General features: G+C 40.0%; 1 protein-coding gene across 2 annotated transcripts in view; it reads left to right on the forward strand.

Moving 5' to 3' along the window:
- Positions 1 to 24,445, forward strand: part of OSBPL3 (oxysterol binding protein like 3) — a 206,624-nt gene that overhangs the window by 151,524 nt on the left and 30,655 nt on the right. For both annotated transcript variants that reach the window (XM_032642739.1, XM_032642740.1), the window contains 6 exons: positions 892 to 1,022; positions 4,357 to 4,464; positions 10,439 to 10,573; positions 11,411 to 11,504; positions 15,110 to 15,360; positions 19,010 to 19,147. In XM_032642739.1, coding sequence (XP_032498630.1) covers positions 892 to 1,022; positions 4,357 to 4,464; positions 10,439 to 10,573; positions 11,411 to 11,504; positions 15,110 to 15,360; positions 19,010 to 19,147 — 857 coding nt within the window. The remainder of the gene's footprint in view (positions 1 to 891; positions 1,023 to 4,356; positions 4,465 to 10,438; positions 10,574 to 11,410; positions 11,505 to 15,109; positions 15,361 to 19,009; positions 19,148 to 24,445) is intronic.

Consider the following 24,445-nt stretch of genomic DNA (forward strand, 5'->3'; position numbering starts at 1 on the left):
ATGCCTGTTTAGTCTCCTGTAATTAGGAACAGTTCCTGAGTCTGTCTTTCTCTCTGATGAAATTGACACTTTTGAAGAATACAGGCCAATTTGAAAAAATAGGATGGTCCTCATTTTGGGGTTGTCTGATGTCTCCTCCTGAGCAGATTCAGATGGCCTGTCTCTGGCTTGTGTACGACAAAAACAATAGTGTGTCTTTTTCAGGGTATCACACAAAGTCCCAAGGTACACGAAGTCCATCTGACTCTCACCAGTGATTAATTTTGGACACCTAGTTAAGGTGCTGTCTAGTTTCTCCTCTGCATCGTTACCATTTTCCTTCTGACAACCAATAAGTTCTGTTTTCAAACATTTCCAGTCTTTGGAGATACAAACAAAACTAAATGTTGATAATTGAGAAGTATAGTCCTTTCAAGTGTCAAAATATCCTGGTGACAGCTCATAAAATCATGGAATTTTATAGTGGATAGGGACTTCGGAATTGACAAATATGTGTGATTTTCAAATTTTTAATAGATCTGATTCTTTAGAGTAGTTTTAGGTTCATAGCAAATTGAACAAGAAGTAGAGTGTTCCCATACCTGCTCCCCCATACATACATACATAACCGCCCCCACTATCAGCATCCCACCAGAGTGGTCCATTTGTGAACCATCAATAAACCTACACTGAAACATCATTATCACCCTGAGTCCATGGTTTACATTAGGGTTCACTCTTGGTATTACATTTCAGATGTATTTTTTAAAGTCAATTAGGTGCACATTTGCTGGACGCAAAATATTCATGGCTGTTACTTTTCTAAGTTCTTTTATAAGAAATACGTCTCTATATATCTTGTTTTTAATTATGACTCTTTTATTCCTTTTTATAATGATTATATCTTTATAGTCTACTTCACTTTAAGGTCAGCTTTTAATACCATATTAACGGAGAGAGAGAAACTGAAGCAGCTGATGGAGCAGGATGTCTCTGTCTCCCCCTCTGCCCAGGTCCTTGGTCTGAAGCACGCCCTGTCATCTGTAAGTTACACGTCTGTGTCATGGAAATGCCTGACAGTGTGTCCAGGCTCATGAACATTTTATATTTTCCATTGCCATGGTTATGTTGAAAATTCATGATTTCCAAGGTTGTGTTGAAAATTCATGAGAAAACCAAACACATTATCCAAATTACATTCTAACCTTTCATCAGATCTGCTTGTTCTAAACACCAAAGCTGAGCCTACTCGAAATCTTAGTAGCTAGTATTTCACTGAGCATTAGATACTCTGTTTGGTTTCCTCCTATTTATCTTGAGTTTTCTGTTTCTGTAAAGCTTTTGTTATATGTTTTTGTTTTAAATTTATTTATTTTGGGCTGCGTTGGGTCTTTGTTGCTGCGCGGGCTTCTCTCCAGTTGCGGCGAGCGGGGGCTACTCTTCGTTGCGGTGCGCGGGCTTCCCATTGCGGTGGCTTCTCTTGTTGCGGAGCATGGGCTCTAGGCGCACGGGCTTCAGTAGTTGTGGCTTGCGGGCTCTAGAGCACAGGCTCAGCAGTTGTGGCACGGGGCTTAGTTGCTCTGCGGCATGTGGGATCTTCCCCGACCAGGGCTTGAACCCATCTCCCCTACATTGGCAGGTGGATTCTTACCCACTGTGCCACTAGCGAAGCTCTCGTTATATGGTTGTCTTGACATTTGTTTGTTAATGCTTACAAAGTCTGACAGTCTGCAGATTTCCATACCTAAGACTTCACAAGCTTAGATTGACTTTCCAAATTGACAGGTACAGGCAACAGAGTGAAATTTTGAATTCACACTCTTCTCCGCTGCCCAGCATTGATCCTGTCTACCTGTTTATACCACGTCTCTTTCAAAGACAAAAAAGTGATTTGATTTGATAGTACAAATGTTCAGCTCCCGCCTGCTCCCCACATGGGCACAAAGAGATGTCATAAGGAGTGTCAGGCAATCATTGTGCCTTCATAACAGCAGAAAAATCACTGCCAAGCCCCAGATGTTTTTCAGTAAGCCGTCCTGTCATTCACTCTCTTTCCTTTTTTTTCATCGATTCCAGTTTATTCCTCAGAAGAGCTGGACTCCATTGAAGTGCAATATCTTAGAACTCTGTTTTGAATAGCTGACAATGTCTGGCTATTATCTCTGTATCTGTCAAAAATCTGGAGAACTTTTAAAAGAACATACTTATTTGCTCCTACTCTTTGCTTGTATGTGGAACACTTATTGTGAAAAGGGAGAGAGTGTGTGCACATATGTGAAATTACCATCTGAAGCAATACTGAACTTTCTATGAAGGGTCAGATAGGGGAGATGAATTTTAGGATTTTGTTTTCAGAAGCCAATTCAGGCAGTGAGAGAACTAGAAAATACCCACCCATGTTTTCTACTCATATTACTGAGAAAAGTAAAGCAATGCTTTTGGTGTAACGTTAATGGTAAATACATTACCAGTGGTACATACTGTCATTGTAAGATACTTAAGGAATATTCGCTCAGTTGAATATTTCCAGTATGTTATCTTTGAAAGAAATAAAAAATAACATAGATTTACTCCATGTTTAGAGTCTTAATGTTGTAGACCCAGAGACAGAAACGCCCCTTTTGGATTGTAATGGACAGCCAGCCACACACTGGGTGCTGCTTTGGTTTGAGGGAAGCAGGGTGGTTTTTTCTTTTTTTTAAGTTTATTTTTTAGTGGTAAAAGCATTTCTTATTGTTCCCAGTAGGGTGGCCTTTAGTGCACTTAGAAGGTACCTCTGATGGGCTTCCCAAAGTCCTTTTCACTGTCGTCTTCCTGTCCCCTGCCCTCCTCCTGTGGAGGTCTGGCCTCATTTTGTTAATCTGCTGGTCTGGTAGAGGCCATGAGACCCCCCTGGCCATGGTATCCTAGTCCAGAGCCACTACCTTCTCTAAGGAGTTCTCCCTCACCCATGGTAAGGATTTTGGAAACTTAAGATAAAACAGAATGATCCTTTCCTTTTTGTCTTGGATTCCTGATTAAATTCAAGACTTGTTTTTTAAAAATAAGAATTTTAGAGTTATCTCAGGGGTATCAGAATGAATATGTTTGTGCTGTATGTGCAATCTTTGTGTTTTTCTTTCTTCTGCCTGTGGCTTACAAAGGAAAGAGAAGCTACTAAAATAGCACATTTTTCAGACCATATGGAGATTCTAGCCAGTGGTATAGATTCTAGCCACTTACACTAAGACGCCAGCAACATATTGGCCAAAGTGAGTGCCCGGTAGAGGTTATTAGATGTAGTTGTGTGATTTAAGAAACATTTACTCAGTGTTTCCTAAATGACCCTTGAGAATTTCCCGATAACCCTTTCCATCTGTGAGTACTAAAAAATAAAGCCAAAATTCTTGTTTGAGATCCAGGCAGTGGGTTAAATATAGACATCATTCTGTGCTCTCAGCAGCTAGACCCTGTGGGCCCTGATGGATGGGAAAGGCTCTGAGCTTCTCAGAAGAGAGTCAGGAAGACAGACAGACAGGATGGATCTGTGTACAAGCACCTGGGAAGCTGACTGTGGGAGTGTGTGTGGGTAAATCAGATGAAGTTGTCCCTTTCTAAAAACAGATCATCTGGAGAACAGTTGGTCACAGGCGATACCAGCATGAAAGAAACACCTTCCTTTACTCTCCTAGTTGGGAGGATGGGCTAGGGAATCACACCTGTCCAGGGAGAAATAAGAGATCTGGGTGGGCTGACATGAGCTCACATCTCACAGCCCCCTTCCCAGGGCCCTGGTCCTTAGCCCTTACCCAGGTAAGTAAGCTCTTTTTTTTTTTTTTTTTATTTGAATAAACTATCTTAGTCATGAAGAATGAATATAAAGCAATGAATACCTATATTGTAAAACAGTAAAATTAATCCTCCACAAAATCTTCTCAGCACACTTCCTAAGATCCAATTCAACTAGTGTGATAATTAAATAACATTAAAATATGTCCAATCGTAAGGGGTAAGAGCAGCATTTTTATTGAAGATGAGAGAGAGAAGCTTGGGATCTTTAGAGGGAGGTAGTTAGAGTCTAAAGGCAGCTGGGAAGGAGGAGGGGCCGAGAAACCTCGAGTAATAAAAGCTGTAGGTGTTTGTGATTTCCTTCTCCACCGAAAGGAAAGCCTTACTAACCCTACTTCCGTCCCTGGAAATGAGATTCGAGAAGGGCCTCCGTTTCCAGTGTTTAATATCTTGTATCTGCCAGGCATCTCAGGAGTATCTTGTTGGATAACATTCAAGAAAAATAGTCAAGGAAGTGTCCCCGAGGGCTCCGCCACACTGGGCCCGCTGCTGTGCTTTTCTGAAACATCCATTTATTAACGGAGCCCCACTATTTTTAACGTGTTCCAGGCCCTAGCACAAAACACAGATCTTAAAGAACGCTTATGCAGAATCCATGCTGAGTCTCTGCTCCTCGACCGCCCAGTTGCTGCCAAGTCGGGTGATCGTCTGGCAGAGGTGGGTAATGTCGCCGCGCCTTGTCCCCGCACGCCTCCCTGCTGCCCCTGGGAGTTGTGCTTCCCTCACCACGGGCAGCTGAGGATTCCAAGGCTTCCTTGAAAGTATGCTGCTAGCTGCATTTCTAAACTGCTTTTTCCCCCTGGAACTCTTCCTCCCTTTGTACTTCTTTACCCCATTTTCCTCCTAAGGATCACCCTTTTCTCTTGATATTACTGGAGTGGGGACTGTGCAGAGACAAATGTTTTATCCTGTTACTTCTGAAAAAACCCTCACTTTCTCCAACCTATAGCATCCCAGTTCCCAGCCAGCTTCTTTTGCTCCCTCTCTGAGAACCACTGTCCTATTTCTGTGTGGCTGTTTCCTTCTCCCTTTCCTGTGATTACCCTCAGAGGGGGAGAATTATTACAGTTGAGTGTCTTGGTCAGTTCATAGTGTGTTAAAAATGCCTGTTCTCAAGACTTGGGATGTTTATCCAAAATATTCTTTGACTGTGTTTAAAATGAGAAAGTTCAGAAAAATACAAGTGGATTACTTGAAAAAATCAGTAGAAAAGGGTAATGAAGGTCAAAATTGTTTTTAGCAATCTCTTATGTTTATATGCCTGCCTCAATTGTGCTAAATTTTTCATTAACAAATGTATTAGACTGAGTGCATTAAAAAAAAAAAAAAAAGGAAGGTCAGGTACAAGAGGTGGGCATTGTAAATTTTTTAAAGGAGTTTCTAATGTTTAATCTTAATTCGTCCTCCTCCTTTTTCTGTCCTCAAAGAAAACAAAAGCTTGACACAATTCCTTTACTCCTTGGAAAGTTGTTGTGTCGGGCGACGGGAAGATTAGATGCTGGAATCAATCAGACTGAAAGGCCCAGGCATCCACCTTCATGTGAAGCACAGACTGTGTCCTGGGCTGATGGGACCCTCTTCTGATGAGGGTGGTACCCTCTCTCCGCAGGGCTGGAGGGCCTCTTATTACTTCTGAGATACATGTCAGTGGTTGACCATGAAATTCTGCATCTTCCCTGCCCTCAAGAGATCTTTTCAATCACCTTATTCATTTTTTAAATTTTTATTAGAGTTGATTTACAATGTTGTGTTAGTTTCAGGTGTACAGCAAAGTGAATCAGTTGTACATATACATCTATCCTTTAGCCCAGACCCAAACTGAATCCCCTGCAAGACTGAGCACCTAAACATTACCTAAAGGTAATGTTTAGGTGCTCAGTCTTGCAGGGGACTCATTTCAGGCCTGGGCAAAGAAATATGCTTACCAGGAGGGCTGTCTCTGAATCTGCTGATACAGGTTTGCTGTATCAGGGCTCAGTCACTGAGGCCAGCCGTCACTCAGGGTGGCTTGCTGCCAAATGCAATGTCCTTCTGTGGGGTTTGGTGCCCGCTTCCAGGCAGCACTACCTTTGAAATTATCACCTAATTACATTAGTTTATTTAACAAGCCATTAAATAGACAAACGGCAAGTTGACCCTTCATTTATGGTTCTGTAAATTTATAGTCAATGCGTACCCTTGGTGCTATTTGCATTTGGGAAAGGAAACCAAAATCACAGGTCTTTTAAAATGCATGTTTTTAAATTGATCTCACAAGTAATGCACCTGAAGGCTTAAATGCTGTACATTGTCTTTGAAGAGGAGTGATAACATCCCTCAAGCTCACAGCTTCCAAAACCGCCTGCTAGTGTCTTGAATTGATGATTTGCTTGTCTCACTGATCTAGTTCCTCTTTTAGTGATTTTCTGTTTTCCGTGTTTTATCCTGCTTTTCACAGAGTGTGAAAAGGAAAGGCTGACTTTCCCAGTATGGGAAAAGTCATTGTTGCCCTCAGGAAATAAGAGAGTGAGCGGAAATGGCCGCCCCAGAGCCTGAAAGCTCGACTCCAATGTCCTTTCCTTGGGTAGCTCACAGGCTTCTCAAACACTGTGGGAATGACAGTTCCCACACTGGGATCAGCCCAGGGTGCTCTGTTTTTAGGCCCTCTTACTTTCTTTGCTTCCCTTCTGTTACCTTTTAGCTGCACAAATTACCCATCTTTGGTGTTCTAAAACCTACCTGGATTCTAAAATCTCCCCTCCTATCAAAAATTACTCTCAAAAAAAAAAATTACTCTCATATCCTATCAAGTCCTTCTATTTTAAATTTCTGAATCTGAACATTTACTATTATGAGGTTATGAGTGCTTAGATTATTTTATGTTATTTTAGACTCCAAATGAAAGGCCAAGTGACTTTCGGGATAATATCCTACTAAATCTGAAGTCCATTTAAGAGACCAAACAAGCAAGAACTTGAAAGAAAACTCTAAAACAAGACTTTTGATTCTTTTAATTGCTCGTTTGCTATATTCCATGTGCACTTAAATGCATTGTCTCACAAAATCCTAACCACAGCTCTATGAGGTAGGTGATGGTAGTTTCATTTTAGAGACAAGGAAACTAAAGCCCAGATCCGGGAAGATCCCACATGCTACGAAGCAACTAAGCCCGTGCTCCACAACTACTGAGCCTGCGCTCTAGAGCCTGTGAGCCACAACTACTGAGCCTGCGTGCCATGACTACTGAAGCCTGCGTGCCTAGAGCCCGTGCTCCACAGCAAGAGAAGCCACCGCAATGAGAGGCCCACGCACCTCAACGAAGAGTAGACCCCGCTCGCTGCAACTAGAGAAAGCCCATGGGCAGCAACGAAGACCCAACGCAGCCAAAAAATTAAAAAAAAATAAATAAATCTTTCCATTGCACACTAAAATGAATCACTAATGAATGAAATTCAAACTGAAAAATATTGATTTAAATGTTTAACAAATGGCTAGAGTAGGGAGGACTTCCTAAATGTGGAAGCAATAGAAAAAGTTACAAAAGAAATGTTGACTAGATTTGGATTTTTATTTTTTTTTTGGCGGTACACGGGCCTCTCACTGTTGCGGCCTCTCCCGTTGTGGAGCAGAGGCTCCGGACGTGCAGGCTCAGCGGCCATGGCTCACGGGCGCAGCCGCTCCGCGGCATGTGGGATCTTCCCGGACCGGGGCACAAACCCGTGTCCACTGCATCGGCAGGTGGACTCTCAACCACTGCGCCAGCAGGGAAGCCCTGCCTTAAACATTTTTAATAATTACTTCTGAGAACTGATTATAAGAAATAATGACATACAAGCAAAGACACATTTGCAAACGTGGTCACCATCTTTACAAATTTGGAAACACCCTTAATTTCCAATAAATGACATGGTTACTCTGTGACACACATATATAGTAAATCTATCAAGTAAAGTTCATTGTCTCAGAGAAATTTTAGCAGCCTAGGGAGAAGTTCACAATATAATGTTAAGTGAATGTGGCAGACTAAGTAAAGACTATGTACAGTGTGATCCCAGTTTTTCAAACTAAAAAAAAATCTATATACAAATATTTTAATACAAAAAATACACTGACAGGTTAATAGGGGCCACATCTGGGTGATGGATTTTAAGTGATATTTATTTTATTTACATCCTTCTGTATTTTCTATTTTGAGCACATACTACCTTTATCCTCAGAACAAGTGTTAATTTAATTTTATTTTTTAAAACATCTTTACTGGAGTATAACTGCTTTGCAATGGTGTGTTAGTTTCTGCTTTATAACAAAGTGAATCAGCTATACCTATACATATATCCCCATATCTCTTCCCTCTTGCGTCTCCCTCCCACCCTCCCTATCCCACCCCTCTAGGTGGTCACAAAGCTGATCTCCCTGTCCTACGTGGCTGCTTCCCACTAGCTATCTATTTTACATTTGGTAAATATGTGTATTTATGTGTATATATGTCCATGTCACTGAAGTTATGGTGCAATGTTGTTTGGAGGAAATTTATAAAATTAGATAGATAGATGACAACTATTTCAAAACAAAGCAGAGCTATATGTATAAAAAGGATTGGAGAGAAATGTATCAAAATGCCTATAGTGGTTGATTTAGTGTGATGGGATTATGCGTGTTCCCTTCCCTCCTTTTTCTCTATCTTTTTGTAATGTAAAAAAAGATAAACAACCACTTATACCTTACAAACTTGAGGGGATATGATTAAATTGAACTGACTAGATTAATATTTTAATACATGAGGTCCTGGGCTGTGCAGGACACTGGGCTGAGGGCTGGAGGCTCCTGCAGTCCTGTTGAGTTTTCGGTGACTATCAATAGGAAGTTGCTAGAGTAATGGAACAGCAGAAAGGGCTGGGGCCAGGTGTGCTATTTTCACTGTTGATCAGGCAAGAAATCCTCCTGACCCATCAGCCTAGGAAGAAGAAATACAGAAAGAGCCAGAGTGACTATTAATAAATTAATGAGGAGAACAAGTAAATAAATCATTAGAGTCTTATGTGGCAGTGACACAGCAAAGACACAGGACTGTTCTGTTGTTTCAGTGAACATTAAGGGAGCTCAGTTATTCATTACCATGTCTCCTCTTTTGAGGAGAGAGACCTTTCCTTTAAAGGTGACAGATGTGATGCTTATTTATAGATCCTAAGTGATCTTGTTTGTTAGCATGGAGAAGAAGCCTGCTTTTCAAAAGGCTGTAGGGATATTAAAATGGGTAGGATCTTTCAATGAATACCTTGTCTAGAAGAGAAAAGGATACACATTTAAATGTGTTCCTGAAGTAAACATTCCATAAAGAGACAGTTTGACCTTTATTAATTATGAACATCTGCTGGGGCCCTCCTGTTGTAGCATCTCCATTTTATGAGGCTGAGGAGTGTGTCCTGAACTCATAAAACTTCTGGGAAAGACATAATATGCGTTAACTTTTGTTTCTCAAATTATTCTGCGACTCATTTATCAAATACATAAGGATATATAAGCAGCTCCTTTATCAGCCCCGTGAGAAATGTGAGCTGTCAGGAAGTTCAGGTGACAGTCTTCTCTGATTCAAAGGAATCAAACCATGTCGTCCTCAGTATGTTCTCATTCCTCAAGGTCTAGTTAGGCATCGCCTCTTCTGTGAAGCCCTCCCCAACCAAAGCCCCCCTAATAGAATCAACCTCTCCTTCCTGTCCGCTTCTGTAGCGCTTTCTGTTCTATAGTCTTGGGCTCATGTGTGTTGGATGCGTCCTCTACACCACTTACTCGGGCCAAAAACCTGGTCTTGTTCATCATCGTATCCCGCCATGACAGGCACAATGCAGTTGCTCAATTTCTTGAGTTAAATTGAATTTTCACTTGCAAATAGCATACAAAACATATTCCCAAAGTATTTAGGTCCTTTCCAGAGGAAACGTCCAGACTCAGTGACTCAAGGGATGGAGGGCCAGCAAGAGGAGAAAATCCCTATATTCTATTGTGTTGTTTGCAGAGAGGGTGGGAAGGGGATTGGGGACTTCCTTCCCTTGCAGCCAGTGTGGTTGGAGAGAGACAGACAAAGAGAATTTATCTCATTCATCCATGAATAATGAATGATCTACCACCAGGGGCACTTCTGGACCGAAACACACTGTTTATTTGTCAAGGGATGCCTCATGAGCAGCACACTGGCCTCTGCGAGAGAATTGAGGCAGAAGAAAGCTGTGTTGCTCTGCACCAGCCATGCAAGGACATGCATTGAGTACAATTCAGAGGAAATTTTAGGATGAAAAGAAACATCCTGCAGTGGTAGAGAATAAGAGGATATGATTCAGAGAGTGTTGGAATTTTTCCCGTCTTAAGTGGAATAAAAACTGACCTGCAGAGTCTTTTTTTGCTTTGAGGTTTGTTGTGTGTGCCTGAGCTGTGATAGCGCCTGTAGACAAGGTGCCCATTTGGGGGAGACCTAGGCTTTTCACCGTGTTTTGTGTGAGGTTTGCTTCTCCTCAACTTTGAAACTGCCCTCTGCTTTGAGCTGCTTGTTTGCCTGGGCCTGTGACCGTGTGTATTGTGCAGCAAAATCAGTTGTTTATTTTGCTTCTCTTGAGACTGTTTCTAAATATATGCATTTTTGGTTTTGTGTTTCAAATAGGAAAACTCCAGAGATGACAATCGAACTCTGGTCCATCAGCTTTCCACCGAAAGCAGGCTTTCCATCACTGACTCTCTTTCAGAGTTTTTTGATGCACAGGAAGTTCTGTTGTCTCCAAGCTCTTCAGAAAATGAGGTTTGACCACTGTTTTCAGTTAGGTGTCTCCAAAATCTCTTTTGCTGCTTTATCCGTTCAGTAAATACCCATATTTAGAAGCACTAAACTCAATGGCTCCTTTTTATCCTTACGTTCTGAAGATCTTCTTATAACTCATACCTCAAAAAGCATAAAAAGATACAAGATCTTAGGGAACAAAAATTATGAAAGTAGGTGTTGGGCACATCCTGGTTTCTGTTACTTGCTTTGTTACACCTCTTTTCAATTGTAGGTTAACGATTTTGACTATTAGCTGTTTGATAATGTATTATTTCCACTACAGGGTCAGAAGTTAGCACCTTGTATATTTTCTCATCATTGAATTTGCTCTATAGTAATTTATAATATAATTATGGTTATTATAGTTATAATTAATTTATAATTATGTTCTGAGTGTGAGTACTGATCATTTTACCCCTTCGGTATAGAAGTACTAATACTTTTTATCTATTAATTTCCATAGAAGATACTTTTATTCACAAATAGTTAAAAGACATTTGTAACTCTTTCTAGTCAAACGCTAACAAATTCTGAAAAAGCAGTCTGAATTAATAAGAATTTTTATAATAACTAAAATCTGGGGTTTACATGTGTTTTCCTTGTGAGAATGAATCAAGAATGTATAAGAATTTTAATAACGTATTTTCTGTGAGCATCCCCTAGGCAGACTGGTGTATGGGCCTTTATGAAAACAGCATCCAAAATCATGTCTATAGGTTTATAATGTGTGGTCTAAAATATTTGATCATTTGAAGTAAAGGCTTTATGAAATCTGGCTTGTCTACTCTAATGTATATTATTTCTTCTTTCCCGTAGATTTCTGAAGATGATTCATACGTCAGTGACATAAGTGACAACCTTTCCTTAGATAATCTCAGTAATGATTTAGATAATGAGAGACAGACTTTGGGTAAGATTTAAATTGTTTGATCTCTGAGTGTTTGGATCTTTACAGAATACTAGTAAGCATACATAGGGTACCTGCTACAAACAGAGAACTTAGCAAGTTCTACATCAGAAACTTAAGACATGGTCCCCACCCTCAAAGTTTTATAATCTAGGTGGGACATGGCACTCACATGTGAAAAATTTATTCATTCAAATACATTTGTTGGCTAGTGCAAATTTCTATTTTATAAAGTAAGGTTATACCAATTATCATATAAATATCAAAAATTAATACTACAGATGTTCCTTATTTGGTTCAACATTCTCTCTGCAAACATATTAGAATATAGCTTTTTTCCTTTAGGTTTCTAGTGGTTTTCATAGTTTAGGAATTCAATAGCACTTATATTGTAAAAGGTCTGGTCTAAGCGGTAATTTAGCTTACGATTCTTCAAGATAACACATTTGAGAGTTAACAAACTGCTCCCTCTGTGAGGGTAGGGCTTAAGGTACCCTGAGATGTCCCTTTATTACTGGTTGATCCCAAGACTGAAAATGATGCCCGGGAAATGTTAGTTGGAACCGTGGCGGGTACCTGGAATGTCTGCTATCTCCAAACAGCTCTGATTTAGGAGTTCAGTAAGCAGACTGAAGCCTGTTTAGGAAGGTGACCTATCCTTAAGAAGAATCTTCCCATTGGACAGGTCTCTATGAGTCCTGCAGCATCAAATACTCCCAGTCTTGGTACTCAGCATGCTTGGGGTCTCTAGATTTATCTATGCCAGAACACCACATATTTTTATATCTACATGGAAGACAAGGACCATGTCAGTTCCTTTTTGATGTATCAGTGCTTGCCAGCTCAGTACGTATGTGAAATACGATGATGATGAGTTGTTATCTGAATGTCAAAAAGACAACTCTTTGGGGGACTACAAAAAAGGCAGGTAAATTTACTGTTCTCTGAAAGAATATCCTTTCAGCATCACACCTGCTAGAAGCCAGAAGTTCATTATGCTCTGTATCTTCCTTGAATTGTTTCTGGAGAGATTAATCCTTTGGTGGAAAAGTCTGAGAACCAGTGATTTAAAGGCAAAGACCAGTAATATAGGAGCAAGTTCATGCGCTACTTGTTTTTGTAGGAAAATAAGGAGGCGAATTGAAAGAGAAATGAGGAGGCATCACTTATTCCCTTGGCAAACAACACACACACACACACACACACACACACACACACACACACACACACACACTAAATGGGAACTCTCATTGTGGATGAAGAAGACGAACAAATGCTGAAGTCCTCCTTCTGTTTGAGGCCTTAGGGAGGGGGCCAAGAGGAACAGAGGTATAGAGGTTCAGAGGTCGAAGCTGGGAACAGAGGACTTGCCCCCGAACCTAAGACCACAGCTGTGCTGAGTTGACACCAGCCAGGAAAAGCATATAAGAGGTGAAGGCTGTCTCTCTATCTTATTCCACAGCCATTTTGCTAGATTACTGACCAACATTTTCTTAGCTTGAACAGACACTGGGCCAAACCTAGCTTTCTTCTTTGGCAGTATTTGGAAGATTAGATTTCTGCACATCAGTACTCTACTGAAAAGATTATATGTAGAAATAAACTTTGCATCTTAGGACACAGTATTGCCTACAGAAGGAAATAGGATTTATCCAGGTCTTGATAAATTACCACACTAGAATTTCTTTGAGCCCTTAGTAAATGGTAGGTATTTAGAATGTTTCCTATTAATTTACCCCCCCCCCCACCCAAATCAGTAGGCACATAATAGGATCTGTCACTGTGATGGGTGCTGTGTGGAGGTTCAGTGGTTAGGAATATAGATTCAGGGACCAGATTTCCTCGGTTAACTCCAGCCCTGCCACTCACTGGTTATGTGTTCTAGGGCAAGTTACTTAATTTCTCTGTGCCTCAGTTTCTTCATCTGTAAAATGGGGATAATAATTCTGTTTATCTCAAGAGGTTGTTGCAAAGGATAAGTGAGATAATATATGTAAAATTCTTGAAAGGCTGTCACAGAGTAAAAGCTATGTATGTATTAGCCATTAGTGGTAGTAGTAGTAGTATAGTATTCTTTCAAAACTTAGTGTAATCAAAGAAAGTATTTTGAGATTACATGGAATGCTGTTTTTAAAGACTGTCATCATTTGCAGCTATTTACTTGATTTTTGCCCGTGTTGAGCATTTGAAACAAATTCAGAATTTAATTGGTTGCTTAGATTAACATGAGACCTCAAAGTATGACCTCACTTTCATATTCTGTTCATCAGAGCAACATCGTTATTCAGAGTGATCGGCTTTATAATAAAATACCACTTTCTCATATGTTGATGTAATGCAAAAGATTTCATTTGAAAGTAGGCTATGTTGGGGTGGGAAAAGAATTCCAGAGCATGAGGTAATGGAAGTTGTCACAAAGGAAAAGATTGATTGGTGTAAAAACCTAAGATGTAAATGTTTCATTCATTAAAAAACTGCATAGACCAAATGTAAAGATAAATGTCAAATGGGGATTAAATTGTAAAACAAATACAAAAACAAAAGATTATGTCTTAATATAGAAATAGGAAAACGGACAATTCAGAAAAGAAGAAATGTTCATGAAATTATTCCAGACCACACTAGGAATTTTTTTAATGTAGGTTAAAACAAGGAGATAGCGCTGTCCACCTAACGATTTGCCAAGAATTCAGAACGAATGCTGACAAGCCTGGAATGGTCTCAGAACATGGACACTGGTATATGCTTGCCGATAAATGGGAAACTGATACAGCCTTTTTGAAGAGCAGTATGATCATATGAATCAGTATATGATTCCCACTTCTGTATATTCTAAGAAAATAATCAGATATAATTAAATATCTAAGAATATGAATATTCACTACTTTTTTTTTAGCAAAACATTGAAACAAATCTAAAAGTCCAACAGCAGATGAATGATTCAATAAATTATAGCTTATCCATAGCGTGGGATTGTTTTACAGTCATTAAAAATGGTGTTTTAGAAGAATTTTGAATAGCATGGAAAAATATTTATGTTAACTGATTAAGCAAAACATTCAACTATACAAACATTGTCAGCTATATGGAGAAAACACTAAATGAAAATACTCCAAAATATAAGTGGCTACTATTTCTGGGTAGTGGGTTAATGGATGACTTTTGTTTCCTTTATAATGTTCCTATAATATAAACACAATTGTTTTACCAGAATTGGAAACGATTTTTAAAAAAGACTTTAAAAGTTTTTATCAGAACTTGAAGTGCTTTAAAAAAGAGTTTAAAGAGTTTAAAAGTAACCTGCTCTGGGCATAGCAATCCAGTTTCCAGTTTTATTCTAAGTGCATAGAAGCTGTGAGGAACTAGCCTTTGATTAGGAGTATGAAGACCTCCCCATGAATAAAGTCCACGAGTTTTAGTGTTTATAATTTTTGGTACTTCATTTAGCTGCTCAGAATTCTTTTTATTTTCTGACTTCAGCCATAATCTGGATAACTGAGATTAATAGTATCATGGCGTACTTGCTCAGTAAGGTGGATTTTTTTCCTTTTTAATAGTAAAATAAAATGAAAATCCTTATAAGGCAACCAGGCTTATTTCCCTTTCAGAGCCTGTTCTCCAAAGTGGAGGGGAAACCAAGTCCAAAAGAAGAACGTGCTTGCCGGCCCCGTGCCCCAAGTCCGGTAACGTCAGCTTGTGGAACATCCTGAGAACGAACATCGGGAAGGACCTGTCTAAGGTGGCCATGCCGGTGGAACTCAATGAGCCCCTCAACACGCTGCAGAGGCTGTGTGAGGAGCTGGAGTACAGCGAGCTCCTGGACAAGGCTGCCCAGACACCCAGTGCCCTGGAGAGGATGGTGAGCACCGCAGGCGCGGTGGCCACTCCCAGGGCCCCGCAGAGCCAAGACGGGCACAGCCAGGGCTCCTGACCCTCCGGTTCCCATCTGGATTGCCTGTCAGATCGGTTCATTTCCCAGCCACCTCCGCTTCCCCTCCGCCTGGCTGTTTTCAGTCACCTGGTCAGGAATTGCCACTGGGCGTGGCTTCCCTGTGACAGCTGCGGCCTGGGGGTAGTTCTGCTCTGTGGTTTCGGGCTTCCTCTTTCTCCAGAACCTTCCATGGGATTGTTCTGATATTGCCTGGCTGGAAGACATGTCTTGAGGGCTGTCTGAGTATTTCTTTTTACTACCCTGAGTGGATAGAACTTAATTTTTGGAGCTGGTTGTTTTGTTTTGTTTCATCCAGGGTAAATTTCCCTTGAGAACGTTTTTGTTTATTTTTGGAATTGTCCTATTGGCCCCTAAATTTTTAGAAAATATCATTCACTCACAGGTTTCGCATCAGAAAGATTCTTCTCCCCGCCACCGCACTTCTTTTTTTTTGAATTAATTTTTATCAGAGTATAGTTGATCCCACACACACGCTTCTTATTTTATAGAATACGTTTTTTAAAAAAAACCTCATCCTAGAAAGATTAACCTTCTGTTCTCTACTCAGTATCAATTCTAATCAAGTGATGGGGCTTCTGATGAAGGGGTCTCCAAGTATTTCTCATCCTTCCCCTGTCTTGTGGGGATGGGGTTAGGGGTACCTTAGTGGCAAGACTGCGGCCAAATCAGCTCTTTCTGTGACTGTGGCTATTTGTTCTTCAAAACTGAGTGTCTCTTCCTCTTTTTGCCTCCTGGTATGTTACCTGCTCAACAGAAAGGTCATTGTTTGTGTGGGATGCTGGGACACGAGTGTCTTCCGCCAAATGCGGCATCTCTGCCCTAGGCATTTGCTGATTGGCTAAGTGGGACAGCATGCCCCCAGCCTCAGGGAGGGACCCAGCTATACATCACCTCTCACTGTTGGAGGCCATTGCTTTCTAAATTGTACACATTCTGCAGTTTAAACCCTCATTAAAACTTCAGTTTCTTCAGTGATTTGAGGATTAAGGGAAAATCTTAACTACTGGTTGAAAGAGACATCCCTGTCTCATCCCATACTGTCTCCTGGGACTTCTCCCATCAAAGAGATTTTCTTTCTTGATACTAATGATAATCAGAGTAGGAGAGAAAAACAAGCTGTTTATTTTTTGTCTTCTTTGTTACTCTTCCCCAGAGAATTTCTGTGAACAAAGGGAGGCAATTAGCTGCCAAGGCAAGTGTTAAAAGTTATCATTCGTGGACAGTGCTTTTCTTTAAAGAAAATGATTGGCTCTGAAGATGAAAGCATTCTTAAAAGGTGTTTCATTCTGGTAGCAATTTAGAGACCGTTCGGATGTCAGCTGATTGAGTGGTGTCATTGACGTTGAGAAGAAGTTTGAGGAAAGGCACCAGTATATTAGGATGGGAAAGTTCAGGAAAGAATTGAGGGACGAACCTAGCACATGGATTGTGTTTACTGCTCTGAGTATGAAGGTCAGCTCTACCCCTGCAGAGATTCTCTCTCATATTGTCAGCGTACAAGGAGGATGCTTCGTTCTGCCTGCTCCCTCCCTCCTCTCTCCCCCTACATCATGAATGATACCAGATTCTTTTGTAAATGTGTTATATGTTAAGTTGTGAAGGTGATTCAGGTTTGATTCAGCATTCCATGTAGACATGTGACCTTGCTGTTTATCAGGTAACAGACATCTGAGGAAGCAGAGAGAGGAACAGATACCCAGGTTTCAAGAACAGACTGAATTGAGCATAGCAAATTGATTTTTATAAGCTCTCCAGCTGCTCTAGAGTGTTCTATACACTTTAGTGTGAGGTGATAAGGTGGGACCAGTTTTCAAAAGGCTGTTGAAAGTTATGTGACTGGTGAACATTTAAGAAAGGCACACAGCTTTTTTTTTTCCAATATAAGAAACTCCATGAAATGAGCTGAGAAGAGGAAATATTGAGATTATTATTCTGTACTAGAAAGGAAAATTTGCTGTTCCTACTTAGGTTTAATTTTTTGCCCCTTGCCCCTCAAAAGACCAAAAAGGATACAGACACACCTCAGAGATATTGCAAATTTGGTTCCAGACCACTGCGATAAAGCAAATATTACAATAAAGTGGGTCACATGAATTTTTTGGTTTCCCAGTGCATATAAAAGTTATGTTTACACTATACTATAGCCTATTAAGTGTACAATAGCATTATATCTAAAAGAAACAAGGTATACACCTTAACTTTAAAAATACTTTATTGGGCTTCCCTGGTGGTGCAGTGGTTGAGAGTCCACCTGCCGATGCAGGGGACACGGGTTCGTGCCCCGGTCCGGGAAGATCCCACATGCTGCGGAGTGGCTGGGCTCGTGGGCCATGGCCGCTGAGCCTGCACGTCCGGAGCCTGTGCTCTGCAGTGGGAGAGACCACAACAGTGAGAGGCCCGCGTACCGCAAAAAAAAAAATACTTATTGCTAAAAAAATGCTAACCATCAATGCACCAGAGCCTTCATTGAGTGGTGGTAGTAACGTCACTGATCACAGATCACCACAACAAGTGTAATAATAATGAAAATGTTCAAAATAATGTGAGAAGTATCAAAATGGGACACAGAGACATGAAGTGAGCAAATGCTTTTGGAAAAATGGTGCCAATAGACTTACTTGATGCAAGGTTGCCACAAACCTTCAATTTATAAAAAACGAAGTTTCTACAAAGCACAATGAAGTAAAGCACAATAAAACGAGGTGTGCCTGTACTGTGGCTCTTTCTTGCCCTGAAAGGGGAACTGTGGAAAATGCTGAGACCCTCACAGCCACAGCCATTAAAGGATTTTGCTCATTTCATGTTCACCTATAGTTTTCCTTCCTTTTCCTTTTTGAGTTTTCATTTTTCCTCCCAGAAAAGCAGAACTTCTTAAAAGGCACTGTGCTCTGTCCCAGGCGCAGGAAATGACTCCCAAAGATTTTCTTTGGTCAAAATGAGGTGTTTTTTTTGGTTTCTATAATATCAAATTGTGAATGATTAAACTTAGCATGCTTATTCCTGAATTTATTTTTTATATTGGAGTAGAGTTGATAAACAACGTTGTGTTAGTTTCAGGTGTGCAGCAAAGTGATTCCAGTTATACATATAATACATGTATCAATTCTTTTTTAAGTTCTTTTCCCATTTAGGTTATTATAGAGTATTGAGCGGAGTTCCCTGTGGCTTATTCCTGAATTTTGAGGGAAGTTTAGCTTTTTTAATACTCTTCGTCCCTCTCCTCCTCAAAAGCCTTAGCACGACCTCAGGATTCTCAGACGGTGGCTGGTTTAGAGGGACTGACTCACCATTTTGAAAGGCATCTTGCAGGCATCAGACTAAATGGACAATCTGAAAAGGTCTGGTCCACTTGTGCCTGGGCCAAAATGAACACTATTTAAACCTACAACTTGAAACCAAAGTCGGTTTGGGTGTCTTTAAACCAGGGACAGATCTTTGGCTTTTCGAGATAAATTGTAAAGAGAGAAAGAGAGATTTTATTTTGTTCATGTCTTTGTTCGTAAAAATAAATTTCTTGGTGATGGAGAAATAACCAGGTTCTCTCCGCTCTCGCTAGGTGTACGTGGCAGCCTTTGCCGTGTCCGCATATGCATCTAGCTACTTCCGCGCTGGGAGCAAGCCCTTTAATCCGGTTCTTGGAGAAACATATGAGTGTATTCGTGAGGACAAGGGCTTCCAGTTTTTTTCAGAACAGGTGGGTATACACCCTTTTTGTTTGTTGGGAGAAGTTGCTTATGCCTCCCATTAAATGTGCTTTTGAAATATTTATATTCCACCTTTCACTGGCTTCAAAGCAACTGAGATAATTACAGTGCCTTTACACATAAAGAGAGGGACCAGTTTCCTTCTACTGAAACCTCTCCGCCACCCATGGGCACATATACGCTAGCCAGGCTGAGGCTTGTTCGGCCATATGCATCGTCAGAGCCCTTCCTGTTGAAAGTTGTAGTGGAGAGGGACTTTTTTTTTTAATTTAATTTTATTTATTTTTTTATACAGCAGGTTGTTATTAGTCATCAGTTTTAGACACATCAGCGTATACATGTTAATCCCAATCGCCCGCCCAATTCAGCACACCCCCACCCCCTGCCGCTTTCCCCCCTTGGTGTCCATACGTTTGCTCTGTACATCTGTCTCTCAGTTTCTGCCCTGCAGACCAGTTCATCTGTACCATTTTTCTAGGTTCCACATATATGCGCTAATATACGATAGTTGTTTTTCTCTTTCTGACTTCACTCTGTATGACAGTCTCTAGATCCATCCACGTCTCAACAAATGACCCAGTTTCGTTCCTTTTTATGGCTGAGTAATATTCCATTGTATATATGTACCACATCTCCTTTATCCATTCATCTGTCAATGGGCATTTAGGTTGCTTCCATGACCTGGCTCTTGGAAATGGTGCTGCAATGAACATTGGGATGCATGTGTCTTTTTGAATTATGGTTTTCTCAGGGTATATGCCCAGTAGTGGGATTGCTGGGTCATATGGTAGTTCTACTTTTAGTTTTTTAAGGAACCTCCATACTGTTCTCCATAGTGGCTGTAACAATTTACATTCCCACCAACAGTGCAAGAGGGTTCCCTTTTCTCCACACCCTCTCCAGCATTTGTTGTTTGTACATTTTCTGATGATGCCCATTCTAACTGGTGTGAGGTGACACCTCATTGTAGTTTTGATTTGCAATTCTCTAACAATTAGTGATGTTGAGCAGCTTTTCATGTGCTTCTCGGCCATCTGTATGTCTTCTTTGGAGAAATGTCTATTTAGGTCTTCTGCCCATTTTTGGATTGGGTTGTTTGTTCTTTTGATATTGAGCTGCATGAGTTGCCTGTATGTTTTGGAGATTAATCCTTTGTCCATTGATTCGTTTGCAAATATTTCCTCCCATTCTGAGGGTTGTCTTTTCATCTTGTTTATGGTTTCCTTTGCTGTGCAAAAGCTTTTAAGTTTCATTAGGTCCCATTTGTTTATTTTTGTTTTTATTTCCATTACTCTAGGAGGTGGATCAAAAAAGATCTTGCTGTGATTTATGTCAAAGAGTGTTCTTCCTAAGTTTTCCTCTAAGAGTTTTATAGTGTCCAGTCTTACATTTAGGTCTCTAATCCATGTTGAGTTTATTTTTGTGTATGGTGTTAGGAAGTGTTCTAATTTCATTCTTTTACATGTAGCTGTCCAGTTTTCCCATCACCACTTATTGAAGAGACTGTCTTTTCTCTATTGTATATCCTTGCCTCCTTTGTCATAGATTAGTTGTCCATAGGTGCGTGGGTTTATCTCTGGGCTTTCTATCTTGTTCCATTGATGTCGTTCCATTACTGTAGCTTTGTAGTATAGTCAGAAGTCAGGGCATCTGATTCCTCCAGCTCCGTTTTTCTTTCTCAAGACTGCTTTGGCTATTCGGGGTCTTTTGTGTCTCCATACAAATTTTAAGATTTTTTGTTCTAGTTCTGTAAAAACTGCCATTGGTAATTTGTTAGAGATTGCATTGAATCTGTAGATTGCTTTATGTAGTTTAGGCGTTTTCATAATATTGATTCTTCCAATCCAAGAACATGGTGTATCTCTCCATCTGTTGGTATCATCTTTAATTTCTTTCATCAGTGTCTTATAGTTTTCTGCATACTGGTCCTTTGTCTCCCTAGGTAGGTTTATTCCTAGGTATTTTATTCTTTTTGTTGCAATGATAAATGGGAGTATTTCCTTAATTTCTCTTTCAGATTTTTCATTATTAGTATATAGCAATGCAAGAGATTTCTCTGCATTAATTTTGTATCCTGTAACTTTACCAAATTCATTGATTAGCTCTAGTAGTTTTCTGGTGGCATCTTTAGGATTCTCTATGTATAGTATATCATGTCATCTGCAAACACTGACAGTTTTACTTTCTCTTTTCCAATTTGTATTCCTTCTATTTCTTTTTCTTCTGTGATTGCCGTGGCTAGGACTTCCAAAACTATGTTGAATAATAGTGGCAAGAGTGGACATCCTTGTCTTGTTCCTGATCTTAGAGGAAATTGCTTTCAGTTTTTCACCGTTGAGAATGATCTTTGCTGTGGGTTTGTTGTATACGGCCTTTATTATGTTGAGGTAGGTTCCCTATATGCCCACTTTCTGGAGAGTTTTTATCATAAATGGATGTTGAATTTTGTCAAAAGCTTTTTCTGCATCTATTGAGATGATCATATGGTTTTTCTTCTTCAATTTGTTGATATGGTGTAGCACATTGATTGATTTGTGTATATTGTAGAATCCTTGCATCCTTGGGATAAATCCCCCTTGATCATAGTGTATGATCCTTTTGATGTGTTGTTGGATTCTGTTTGCTAGTATTTTGCTGAGGATTTTTACATCTATATTCATCAGTGATATTGGTCTGTAATTTTCTTTTTTGGTAGTGTCTTCATATGGTTTTGGTATCAGGGTGATGGTGGCCTCATAGAATGAGTTTGGGAGTGTTCCTTCCTCTGCAGTTTTTTGGAAGAGCTTGAGAAGGATGGGTGTTAGCTCTATTCTGAATGTTTGATAGAATTCACCTGTGAAGCCATCTGGTCCTGGACTTTTGTTTGTTGGAAGATTTTTCATCACACTTTCAATTTCATTACTTGTGATTGGTCTGTTCATATTTTCTGTTTCTTCCTGGTTCAGTCTTGGAAGGTTATACCTTTCTAAGAATTTGTCCATTTCTTCCAGGTTGTCCATTTTATTGGCATATAGTTGCTTGTAGTCGTCTCTTAGGCTGCTTTGTATTTCTGTGGTGTCTGTTATAACTTCTCCTTTTTCATTTCTAATTCTATTGATTTGAGTCCTCTTCCTCTTTTTCTTGATGAGTCTGGCTAATGGTTTATCAATTTTGTTTATCTTCTCAAAGAGCCAGCTTTTAGTTTTATTGATCTTTGCTATAGTTTTCTTTGTTTCTATTTCATTTATTTCTGCTCTGATCTTTATGATTTCTTTTCTTCTGCTAACTTTGGGTTTTGTTTGTTCTTCTTTCTATAGTTCTTTTAGGTGTAAGGTTAGATTGTTTACTTGAGATTTTTCTTATTTCCTGAGGTAGGCTTGTATAGCTATAAACTTCCCTCTTAGAACTGCTTTTGCTGCATCCCATAGGTTTTGGATCGTCATGGTTTCCTTGTCATTTGTCTCTAGGTATTTTTTAATTTCCTCTTCGATTTCTTCAGTGATCTCTTGGTTATTTAGTAACGTATTGTTTAGCCTCCATGTGTTAGTGTTTTTTACGTTTTTTCCCCTGTAATTGATTTCTAATCTAATAATGTTGTGGTTAGAAAAGATGCTTGATATGATTTCAATTTTCTTAAATTTACTGAGGCTTGATGTGTGACCCAAGATGTGATCTGTCCTGGAGAATGTTCCATGTGCACTTGAGAAGAAAGTGTAATCTGCTGTTTTTGGATGGAATGTCCTATAAATGTCAATTAAATCTATCTGGTCTGTTGTGTCATTTAATGCTTGTATTTCCTTATTAATTTTCTGTTTGGTTGATCTGTCGATTGGTGTTAAGTCCCCCACTATCATTGTGTTACTGTCGATTTCCTCTTTTATAGCGGTTAGCAGTTGCCTTATGTATTGAGGTGCTCCTATGTTGGGTGCATGTATATTTAGAATTTTTATATCTTCTTCTTGGATTGATCCCTTGATCATTATATAGTGTCCTTCCTTGTCTCTTGTAACATTCTTTATTTTAAAGTCTATTTTATCTGATATGAGTATTGCTACTCCAGCTTTATTTTGATTTCCATTGGCATGGAATATCTTTTTCCATCCCCTCACTTTCAGTCTGAATGTGTCCCTAGGTGAAGTGGGTCTCTTGTAGTCAGCATATATATGGGTCTTGTTTTTGTATCCATTCAGCAAGCCTGTGTCTTTTGGTTGGAGCATTTTTTTTTTTTTTTTTTTTGCAGTATGCGGGCCTCTCACCGCTGTGGCCTCTCCCATTGCGGAGCACAGGCTCCAGACGGGCAGGCTCAGCGGCCATGGCTCACAGGCCCAGCCGCTCCACGGCACGTGGGATCCTCCCAGACCGGGGCACGAACCCATGTCCCCTGCATCGGCAGGCGGACTCCCAACCACTGCGCCACCAGGGAAGCCCTGGTTGGAGCATTTAATCCATTCATATTTAAGGTAATTATTTATATGTATGTTACTATGACCATTTTCTTAATTGTTTTGGGTCTGTTTTTGTAGGTCCTTTTCTTCTCTTGTGTTTCCCACTTAGAGAAGTTCCTTTAGCATTTGTTGTAGAGCTGGTTTCGTGGTGCTGAATTCTCTTAGCTTTTGATTGTCTGTAAAGCTTATGATTTCTCCATCGACTCTGAATGAGATCCTTGCTGGGTAGAGTAATCTTGGTTGTAGGTTCTTCCCTTTCATCACTTTAAGTATATCATGCCACTCCCTTCTGGCTTGTATAGTTTCTGCTGAGAAATCAGCTGTTAACCTTATGGGAGTTCCCTTGTATGTTATTTGTCATTTTTCTCTTGCTGCTTTCAATAATTTTTCTTTGTCTTTAATTTTTGCCAATTTGATTACCATGTGTCTCAGTGTGCTTCTCCTCGGATTTATCCTGTATGGGACTCTCTGCCCTTCCTGGACTTGGGTGGCTGTTTCCTTTCCCATGTTAGGGAAGTTTTTGACTATAATCTCTTCAAGTATTTTCTCGGGTCCTTTCTGTCTCTCTTCTCCTTCTGGGACCCCTATAATGCGAATGTTGTTGCATTTAATATTCTCCCAGAGGTCTCTTAGGCTGTCTTCATTTCTTTTCATTCTTTTTTCTTTATTCTGTTCTGCAGCAGTGAATTCCACCATTCTGTCTTCCAGGTCACATATTCGTTCTTCTGCCTCAGTTATTCTGCTATTGATTCCTTCTAGTGTATTTTTCATTTCACTTATTGTATTGTTCATGTCTGTTTGTTTGTTCTTTAATTCTTCTAGGTCTTTGTTAAACATTTCTTGCATCTTCTCAATCTTGGCCTC

Source organism: Phocoena sinus, chromosome 9 (assembly GCF_008692025.1).
Source record: "Phocoena sinus isolate mPhoSin1 chromosome 9, mPhoSin1.pri, whole genome shotgun sequence".
NCBI classification, from domain to species: Eukaryota; Metazoa; Chordata; class Mammalia; order Artiodactyla; family Phocoenidae; genus Phocoena; species Phocoena sinus.